The sequence below is a fragment of the Geotrypetes seraphini genome, chromosome 11, assembly GCF_902459505.1.
Source record: "Geotrypetes seraphini chromosome 11, aGeoSer1.1, whole genome shotgun sequence".
Lineage (NCBI taxonomy): Eukaryota > Metazoa > Chordata > Amphibia > Gymnophiona > Dermophiidae > Geotrypetes > Geotrypetes seraphini.
The window spans coordinates 9,293,059-9,303,947 of NC_047094.1; the positions used below are offsets into that span (position 1 = coordinate 9,293,059).

General features: G+C 44.9%; 1 protein-coding gene across 7 annotated transcripts in view; it reads left to right on the plus strand.

Annotated features, from left to right (window-relative positions):
• TOM1L2 (target of myb1 like 2 membrane trafficking protein) overlaps positions 1-10,889 on the plus strand; it is a 123,754-nt gene extending 112,865 nt beyond the window's left edge. For 5 of the 7 annotated variants that reach the window (XM_033963336.1, XM_033963329.1, XM_033963332.1 and 2 more), the window contains 3 exons: positions 1,383-1,442; positions 6,009-6,045; positions 8,998-10,889. In XM_033963336.1, the coding sequence (XP_033819227.1) occupies positions 1,383-1,442; positions 6,009-6,045; positions 8,998-9,146 (246 nt within the window). In that variant the 3' untranslated portion in view covers positions 9,147-10,889. The remainder of the gene's footprint in view (positions 1-1,382; positions 1,443-6,008; positions 6,046-8,997) is intronic. The other 2 variants (XM_033963334.1, XM_033963335.1) reach the window with 1 other exon arrangement.

Here is a 10,889-nt window from a genome sequence, read left to right on the forward strand (position 1 = left end):
GGCTCTATACTGAAATACACAGAACTCTGTGGTGTGTTACAATACAGAGTTATTAATAACGGCATGATTATGCCATAATCAATCATCCTACTGTGACATCACTGATGAGGTTGGCTGTTAGGCATTGGTGGAATGAGGCATTATGACGTCACAATACCTGCTCTGTAATGTTGCTACTCGTTGGATTTCTGTCTGATACTTGGTACACGGGCTGGGAAGGGAGGGAGAGAGAGAGTCTTCTGCACAGACTGGGGGGGGTGGAAGGGAGGGAGAGAAAGAATATGATGCATGGGCTGGGGGAAAGGGAATGGTGGAAGAGAATTTGATGCCCGGGCTGGGAAGAAAGAGAGAGAGAGCCTGATGTAGGGGATGGTGGGGGAAAGAGAGAGGGGAAGGGAGGGGAAGGGAAAGCAAGAGCGATGTCCACCCACTTTGGGCTCAGGCCTGCCCCAAATTGGCTCTGGCTACACCACTGTGTACTATGAGAATAACTTTGTGGTATGTCCCCAGTTTTTGTACTAGTCTTTGGGAGGTGTTCACTGGCTTTGCTGCATATGTAAGAATCGTTCATGGAATGAAATTCTCAATGGTCCTCAGGCATTATTATAATGGACTCTTGGTCTATGAAGTGACAACCGCAGGAAGGTTTGAAGAGCAACCACTTCCATTCAGCTACGATGTGGGGGAGCAGGATTCAACCAATGACTAGTGCTATAAACAGCCGACTCTCGGTGGTAAGAGGCACCCGGGGAGGGCAGAATGAGTTGCTGGAGCTGTGAATTCATTTCCTGAGGATTCTGCCCCTCAGAGGTAAAACAACAGAAAGGCAGACTGAAGACAGGAGGCTCGTTGTGGTGGAAATGTGATTTTCAGACTTGTTTTGATCTCTAATATGGAGATGGTTCATTATAAAGTGCATTATGTTCTCTTAAATAAATTAGGAGCAGCTTTAGAGCTTTAAAAAGTGCTATTTATATTAGAAAACCAGCTATATGTGTCTACTATCTACCAGACATATTCTAATCATATTAAAAAAAGAATGTCTCATCATTTTTTCAGCCAGGAACCCTTGATTTGTTCTTATTAAGTCAAAAAGTTATCCAATGTCAGAATCTGTACCCTCCTCTTAACTCCCCTCATGCTTCCTTCCAATCACTTTGAATATTTTGATTTCATTGTTCCTCTTATGATTTATTGATGTTTAATTTATGCATTTGCACTTCCACGAATTTTTCCATTTGTGCTTTCATTTTATTTCTGTTTTACCCCCCCCCCCCCTTTTTTTCCTGTACCCTTATGTTTTTTTCTCCATTGTTCTGTGCCCATTGTGGATGTATTTGTGGCTTTGCCCGGCTTGCTGTGTCCCTCGCTGTGCTCCGTAGATCCCGGTTGCACAGCCCTCCGTCATGGATGACATTGAGGAGTGGCTCAGTACCGACTTGGTGAGATTCTTTTAAATTCAGTTTCTCCTTAAGAAAATAGATTGTTATAGATATCTATTTTCCAATTTCCTGTGTATAAATTTAGGCTTTGATACAGTAATTAGTGCATGCAGCGTTCTAACACACGTCCTAAAAAATCCTTTATATCTGATACAGTAAACTACTGTAGTTTTACACATAACGTGCCCGCGTGTATTTCATGTCAATGTAAAAAAAAAATCCTGGTAAAACACGCCCACACTTATAATGCACCCTATACTAATTAATTTTTCAAGGACAGTAATTGCAAAACTAACACATTTGTTTTTAAAAGCTTTTCTTTTTAGATTCTTGCAGGTATAATTAGCACACAAACCTGCAAAAACAACAGAGGAAAATTCTCAAACCTTTGCAGTATAATCCAATGAGCCACTGTCGTAGACATAAATATAACATTTTGCAAAAGACGAGACATTATCAAAAATCCACGCATGCAAATGAGGTTCACAGAAGGTTGCTATATTTGCATGTGACAAGTGGCTGGTGATAGCGATCGGCACACGCACAAAATACACCATGAATTAAAGGACAGCAGGATGGATGCTCAGTGCCTCCTGTCACCGGGGTCCCCATCCCCCTGATACTCCCAGCAGGAGGGATGCCCAGTCCTTTCTGATGCCAATAATTTCCACCCCCCGAACAGGAAGGATACCCACTCTCTCCTGCCACAGGTGATTTCCACCCCCCGCCACCCCCATATCTCTGTCCAAGGCCAGCCAGAGGGATGCCTGCTTCCTTCGGCTGACAGTGCCGCCTCTTCAAAATGACAGGCCTTCCCCTCCCCAGTGCATCCTGGGATGCACCAGGGAGTGGCCTAAAGCTCTGATTGGCCCAGCCACTTAAGGCCCCTCCTATGGAACTTAGGCACCTGGGCCAATCAGAGCCTTGGGCCCCTCCCTGCCGCATCCCAGGATGCACTGGGGAGGGGAAGGCCCGCCATTAGGGAGTAGGCATCCCTCCAGCCAGCCTTGAATTGATAGGTGGGCATCACCGGCGGCAGGAGGGAGTGGGCGTTCTTCCTGCCGGGGGGTATAAGGAGATGGGAATCACCAGCGGTAGGAGAGAGTGGGCATCCCTTCTGTTGGGGGGACAGAGCAAAATTTTCTGGTAGGGCTGAGCTCTCAAAAGCCTTATTTTCCTTTTAATGCCTGAGCCGATCAGTGCTCAGGCACTGACCAGAAAGTCAGGGTACGACAGCTCTGACCTGCTGGAAAATTTTGCTCTCAAAAGTAGGACAGTGAGTCATTTAAATATTAATGACTTCTTAATACATTTGCATGGCAGAGTTGGAGTTTGCCAGGAAGCTCAGATAAAATCACGGTGAGCCCTTTTGAGAACCGGTTTAGCGACCAGTGGGTTTTGAGAATCTTCCCCTAAAAAGAAAAAGCCTTAAAAAACAAATTAACTAATTTTGCAATTAAACCTTAGTCAACATACACTGATATAGCACACAGTGGGGTGCACATGATTTGTAAAAATGCATATAATGTGCAAGTTCTATGTATGAAAATGTGGTAATGACGTACAAATTACTATGTCAAAAATAGGGGAAAATGTTATCCACTACTGCAGCCATTTGGTGCATTGCAAGTAAAATGTTTCCCTACCTGTCAGTGCACGAGTGGGGACTGACTCATGTACTAAAAAGAAGGGAAACAGATCCCCCCCAAACCCTGCCACCCATCCCCACTGTTTGGGGCTGGCTATTTGCCAATATGCCACAGCACTTAACTGGCAGTGCTGCCGAATATCAGCAGAGGCGTTAAGGGGACGAAGTTGGGGAGGAACCGGCAGCAATATTCAGTCCTGGGGTTCACAAAGCTGTGGGAATAAGAGACCACACAAAAAGCAGACCTCCCTTGAAAAGAGGAGACTGCGAGGAGACATGATCGAAACTTTCACGGTACTGAAAGGGAATAGACGTAATAGATAAGGACAGGTAGGGAGAACGAGAGGGCACTCTCTAAAGTTGAAAGGGGATAGATTCCGTACGAACGTAAGGAAGTTCTTCTTCACCCAGAGTGGTAGAAAACTGGAACGCTCTTCCGGAGTCTGTTGTAGGGGAAAACACCCTGCAGGGATTCAAGACAAAGTTAGACAAGTTCCTGCTGAACCGGAACGTATGCACGCGAGGCTGGACTCATTTAGAGCACTGGTCTTTGACCCGGGGGCAACCGCGTGAGCGGACTGCTGGGCATGATGGACCATGGGTCTGACCCAGCAGCGGCAATTCTTATGTTCTTATGATTGCGCCCGGTTAGCTTTGCAGGTGTCGTCACTGGGTACTGACTTGAAGTGTTCCAGTTCTCCCTCCCTTCCTCCCCCTTCTGGAACTGCAACAGATCCCCCTCCCACCCCTCTGAAACTGCAATGGATCTTCCTTCTCCTACCCTCTCCCTCTTTCCTTACTGTACCCCCAAGAATTTCCCTTTCCCCACAGCTGTAGTTCCCCTCCCCAGGGGGGGAGCCACAGTAGATGACAAGTGGCCATCACTCCTGCCCTTTCTACTGCTAGACCACTAGGTAGGCTTTTGGGAACCTATAGGAATGGGGTGGGTGGGAGAGAGAAAGGGATGGGGATCAGAAGGGGAAGGTCTATTGCAGTTCTGGGGGTGTTCTGTTCCTGTTCCAAGGGGTGGAATAGAAGAAGGAGGGGATCAGAATTTGGGGATTTGGGACCTGGCCAAACACTCTTATGCAGGTGCCCAGCTGATTAACGTCAAGGACCTGCATAAATCCCTGCAGCTGCTTCCTATCTAGCTAGGCCTAGATGTTTAATGCCAGTGTTTAAAATAAATGCTCAGGGTCACCAGTTGAGTATCGATTGACTGATATCAGTCATTAATATGTTCAGTAAACGTTGTGCTTATGCATAGTAATGGCTGATGTGAATGTGGTTGAGCTATGTGTGGGCTGCTCCAGGACCCTGCCAGGAACTCCATACACAGAGAGGGGATTTTTTTTCACTTCATGAATTTTTTAATTAACTTCAAGAATAGCCTTTGAAAAGAAAAGTCAGCATATTGTACATCCACTTAATCTAACGTGACCATACGTCACGTTTTGAATGGGAGTCTGTCCCGAAAGACCAGGCAGGCACGCCGCTCTACCGGAAGACATCAAGAGGCAGCTGCCGGGATTTAAAAAAAAAAGGGGGGGGGGATCCGGGGAACCCGGAGGGTGGTCCTCTCCCACTCCGGGGAAAAAAATTAATGGTCATGTAAACTTAATCCTAACAATGTCTCCCCATATTTTTTTTTTATTGTTCATCGCTTTGTAATCTATGAAAAAGCGATTTTATCAAATCCCAAATAAACTTGAAATTTGATAAAGACACAAAACAAAGAAGATAAATGCAATAAAACCCGGTTTGAGGGGATCCAAACTCCAGGAAAATAAAGGGGGGTTTCGAGAAAATAATACAAAGACAGCATTCGAGGAATTCAGCTGATTGGATCTATTTCTTTCATAGCTGAGGAATTTTGCTTCCAACAGGAACTTACAGGTTCATGGGTATAAAATACAGAGCACTCTTGGAACCACAAGCTCCATGGGAGGTGGGAGAGGGCATTAAAAATTGCCCTTTGTGACCCTAATCAGGGGAAGATTCTCAAAACTAAAAAACTAAACCAGTTCCAGCCAGTGTAACGTACATGTATTTTAGCGGTGGAATATCAAAACAGCTTGCCATGGTCTTTTCTAGCAGTCTCTGATACTGCCATGCAAATGTAGTACAACAAGGTCATTAATATTAAAATGAGCACTGAGCCATTCTCTATAATCGCCGAATGATTCCCTAACCTCGTGCCACATGTGCAGCCAAAATTTGCCAACAGGTCTGAGCAGTCATAGCCTGCAAAATGGTGGGTCTTCCCTTTCCCAGTGCATCCTGGGATGTGCCGGGGAGGGGCCCAAGGCTCTGATTGGCCCAGATGCCTAAGTCCCCACACATAGGAGGGGTCTTAAGCAACCTGGGTCAATCAGAGCCTTAGGCCCCTCCCCGGCACATCCCAGGATGCACTGGGAAAGGGAAGACCCACCATTTTGTAAGAGGCGGGCCTCTGGGTGAACTTCCTGAATAAGGTAAAAAGAGGCAAGGGGGGTCATCAGGGGCATGGAGGGGTTGGGAAACAGCAGGAGGGAGTGGGCATCCCTTCTGCTGCGAGGGGGGGTAGAGTCAGGGGATTATGCAAGCGCGGCGAGAGAGAGTGGGCATCTCTCCTGCTGCCAGGGGTGGGTGTCCGGAGGTTGTGAGAGTGCAGTGGGAGAGAGTGACACCTCAATTATGGGTTGGATGTGATGAGCAGGGAATGGATAAGGTAACCAATCCTGTAAACCATTTGCTTTGTTTTAGGTTAACTAAATGAAGACTGCATTCCTTGAAATAAGGGTAGTTGTAATTTTGCCACTGAAGGGCACTTAGAAATGTTGTATTTTAAGTGGCTATTTGAGTAATTGGAAAATGGTTAAATATAACATTGGTGAGGATGGCTGGGGTGTTGACTCTTCTCTTTGTTTCATCCATAGAAAGGAGATGATCTAGAGGAAGGTGTGACCAGTGAAGGTAAGCACACAGCCCTGCAACAATTTCTTTCCACTCAGTGGCGTAGTAGCGGGGGGGAGGGGGCAGCTGTCATCCTCTCCGTCCCCCTGCTCCTTCCGCCGCTTCCCTTCCCTTCCCCGTACCTCCGTAACATTTCTGGCACAAGCAACAACCCCCAACCTGCTGTCATGCCAGGATTGGCTTTTTCTCTGTCATCACTTCCTGGACCTGTGCCTAAGGAAGGGGCATTTTTGTACTGGCAATCCCTTGACCATGGCCAAATACAGTTGCGTGACTCCCTGAAGGTGAAGAATAATAATATGGCACAGTTTACAGGAACTTTAAAATAAGGAATAACAATAATAATCAGTTTATATACCGCAAGGCCATAAAGTTCTATGCGGTTTAAGGGAAAACATAATAAGAATTAGTGATTATAAAGAGGGTAGAGAATAACCAAGTTTTCAGATGCTTACGGAATAATTGATCCTGACCCCAAATGTGGATTTTGTGACCCTATTTGCCATCTCCACCCCCATTCTGGGAAGCTCTGCATTAAAGCCTAGGACACGCACTGTCCTTATGTACTTTCCCTTTGAAAATTGTCCCCTGTGGACATTTGGACCTGTTTCTTTTCTGGCCTAAACAAACGTGTACAGTCCTGAATATGCAAAATAACACCTAGTGCTGCTGTCCCCTCCCCCTTCCTGTCTTCTGCCGCTGCCCTGAGAATGCTTCCATAGAAGTTTGAGGAAAAGAGCTCCACTTCCTTTTAACTGTATACAGGGTGGGAAGTTTTCAAAAAAAATCCCTTGTAACCTGTTAAGCAGCTTTTGGAAAGCGCTTTGTAAATCTTTTTGTACAATCTGTATACAGAAGGTTCCAGTGTGACCTATTTGATTCATGCTGGATTTGATAACAGTTAATTACACTTTACAGAGTTATACTGGGGGATGTGGGACTTTGGGCTAGATTCACTAAGCCCACCAATCAAGTTCCGACCACTTAGCGACCCGATTTCCCTCCGACCCGATTCACTAACCTCTGTCCCGATCATCCTCCGATATGCGCATGCAAATGAGGGGGAACGGCATTCAAATGTAGGCAGGCAGCGATACACTAAAAAAACCACAAAAAACGGCAACACCAACTAGGCTGGCCGATCGACAAACATGCGACTGCTGGGAACCAGTCGCTCACTGCTTTCCGACTGCATTTCCTGCTCTCTGCCGCAATTCTCCAGCTCTCTTGCCGCCCTGCTCTCTTCTGCCCCAACTCTCTGCCGCGATTCTCCTGCCGCCCTGCCCTGAATCTCCTGCTCTCTGCCCCCGACTCTCTGTCGCGATTCCCTTGCCACCCTGCTCTGCCCCGAATCTCCTGCGCTTTCTGCCCCCAACTCTCCTGCTCTCTGCCCCAAACGCTGCCCTGCTTCTGCCCCGGCCTTCCCCCGCAGTGTGAGCCTGTGGTTTTAGCCCGCAGGTTAAAACCATGGACTCGCTGGGCTAAAGTTAAAAGTTTTTAAAAACAGGTCACTGCTCTTTAAGTATGCGCAGACCATCTACAGAGCGATCCGGGCGGTCGTTTGGCGGTGTGATTCCGATCGACCTCATTTGCATGAGGGCGATTCGTGAATCAGCCCCCCTAGATACGGATCAGATCGGAGCCCTCACAGATCGGATCCTATCTGTGCCCTTAGTGAATCTGGGTCTTTATTTTCGAGGGACTTGCTATGTAGGATTATATGCAACTCTTTTTTTTTTTTTTTTAATCTTTATTCATTTTTTATTCTTACATCAAGTGAATTATAAATAATAAAACAATTTTCACAAATCACTGTTACTTACAATCATATATTCTTGTAAGATAAAATAACTAACCCCCTCTTTATCAATATTCCCATGACCATATGATACATACTCCCCATCCCAACCCAAATATAAACTACCCTTGTGCTTAAGATATCTGATCATTAGAGTAAATAATCAATGGTCCCCATATCTTTTTAAAATTATGAAAATTCCCTTGTTGTAACGCTATCATCTTTTCCATCTTATATATGTGGCAAACTGAATCCCACCAAAATGTATAATTTAACTTAGTATAATCTTTCCAATTTTGAGTAATTTGTTGCATGGCGACTCCTGTCAATATTAATAATAACTTATTATTTGCAGAAATCGGACTCTGAACTCTCATTGCTGTACCAAATAATATAGTGTCATAAGAGAGTCCTACATGATTTTCTAATAATTTATTAATTTGGGGCCAAATTAGTTTCCAAAAAGCAATTACACAGGGACAGAAAAAAATTAAATGATCTAACGTCCCAACTTCTAATCTACAATGCCAGCATCTATTGGATCTAGTGTTATCTAACTTTTGTAAACGCGTAGGGGTCCAAAAAACTCGATGTAACAAAAATAACCACGTTTGACTCATAGATGCTGACCTTGTAGACCTTAATCTCCAAGACCAAAATCGTGGCCATTGAGATGCAGAAATTGTCTGTCCAATCTCAATACTCCAAATATCCCTAAGGCCAGTTTTCTTTTTTTTATTTAAAAATCCATATAATAATTTATACCATTTTGCGGCTTGGTGTCCCAAAAAATCCGCCTGAAAGCAAAGGATCTGCAAACTATATTGAGTATTAAGACCCTTCCATTCAGGGAACCCTACCTGAATAGCCTGCTTCAATTGCAACCATTTAAAATATTGTGTTTTTGTTTAAGCCAAACTTATGTTGCAATTGTGAAAAGCTAAGCAGTGATCCATCTAAAATAACATCATTCAATGTCCGTATGCCTGCAATTATCCATTGCTTCCAGACGATTTTAAATCCGCCAATTTTGATCCTGGAGTTTACCCAAATGGATTGATTTAATGATTTAGAAATTGGATCTGGTGATAAATTACTAATGCAACTCTTGAACAAGCTTCTAATGTCTTTATGTGAATGCCTCTATATTGCAGAGTTTGACAGGTTTTTAGAAGAAAGAGCCAAAGCCGCCGAGAGAGTTCCAGAGTTACCATCTCCACCTGTCAATAACCCCGACCCTCCTGCGAATATGTCCAGTCGTAAGAAGACAGGAAGCTCGGAGGACGCGCTCTTCGCACTATAAAGAACCACCTCCCCGAGGAAAGATTGTCCTTGTACAGTCCCATTGTACACACAAGCCGAAGTTAATGAGACCCCTCTGCTCTTTTATCATTCACTGCCTGTCTCAGTAGGACTTGTCAGTAACCTTAACATACTCCAATGTTACTCTTGCATTCTCGAACACTAACTTATCAATTTTTTTTTTTTTTTTTTTCAATCCGAGCTGAATTAAATCAGCAGTGGATGCTTTAAAGAAAAGTGAGGGAATATCAATGGGGGGAACTCCTGTTTCTAAATGCTGAATATCTTTAGCCATTTGAAAGAAAGCGGCAAAGAGCGAGCTATCTGCCTTGGTTTGACACCATGTGGCCTAGGTAGCAAATTGACTGTAGCCATATGATAAGCACTTCCTGGAGTCATGAGGGAAAAAAAATGCAGACGGAGCAGGACGTAGGCTTTTTTCCTCCTGCTGAGGTGAAATCACTTGTATAAAAAATTTAATTTAAGCTGGGATGAGAGGGAAGATAGGTGCCACTGTACTGGTGACTCCTGCTTACCGTTAAAACGACGGTGAGGGATAATCAAGGGGGAGAGGGGTGCTTCCTCCAGTATAGCATGGAGCATATTTATGAAAAGTATTTAGTTTGCTTAAGGAAGTCGTGATTATTTGCTACCTCGAATACCCATCTGTTCGTATACCATCTCCTATTGGGGTGGTTTTAATGTATCATTGGAACCATTATGACTGCCTAGAAGTGAAACTCGTTACCCATTTGTGACGTGGGCACAAACATACTGAACGGTTTTGGTCCTTTTCAGGGCACTTCTACAACAGAGGTGCTGCCACGTGCAGAATTATTTCAAAGGTCTATCTTTTAACAAGCTGCTTAACTTAACGTAGCAGTTTGCAAGGGGGTGGGCCGAACTCAAACCTATGTGTATAACTTACAGACTGAGTTATGCTCATATCTGCAGCACTTCGGCACTTAATACACCGGCTCTTGTTAAGTGCATGTATACTCAATTAGGCCAGCATTAACTGCCTAAATTGCTTTTCCAGCCAGGTGTCTAATTTCAGGCACTCTGTTCTAGACTTGCCCTTTTCATATATTGGGAGGGGGGGGGAAGGGACGGAACCCCATTTTGTCCTTTTTGTCGTCGTCTTAAGAGTTCCTGGAAATTTTACACACATTGCTTTCGCCTTTTGTGATGTAAACTCGGTTCCATGTGTGAGGAGGGAAGCAGTAGGGTGGCTGCTGAGCCCATGCCCCAAATCCAGGGTAGGGTGAATCAACTTTAACATCACATTGGCATCCTATCCCGAGTCTCTTCCTTCCCACTGACGGGAAAGGAGCAGGTGCTTATTATTTGCAGCTGCCCTTCTCGGCCTGCTTCACAGGGTCCCATAGTCTTGCAAGACCAGTTGACGTCACACAATCCGACTTCAAATCGAAGCCAGCAAATGAGGTGGCCATGGTACGAGGTGCTGCTGTCCTGGGGGAAGGTGTGAGAGGCCAGGAGAACTGTGCCCTGAGTGTGTGGGAAGAAGAGGACGAGAGAAAATCCACAAATCGTAATGATGCTTCTTGAGGTCAAGACCTGTATAACATGCCTGTGTTTGCGGTATCACCAGACATCCTGTACTGTACCTGGCTCTGCTTCTCACTCTGGCTATCTGGTGAAGAATTGGAATAACTGTTTCTGTATGGCATTACTAATGTTGTACCAAAATAATCCCCATGCCAATAAAATGGTTTTAGACACA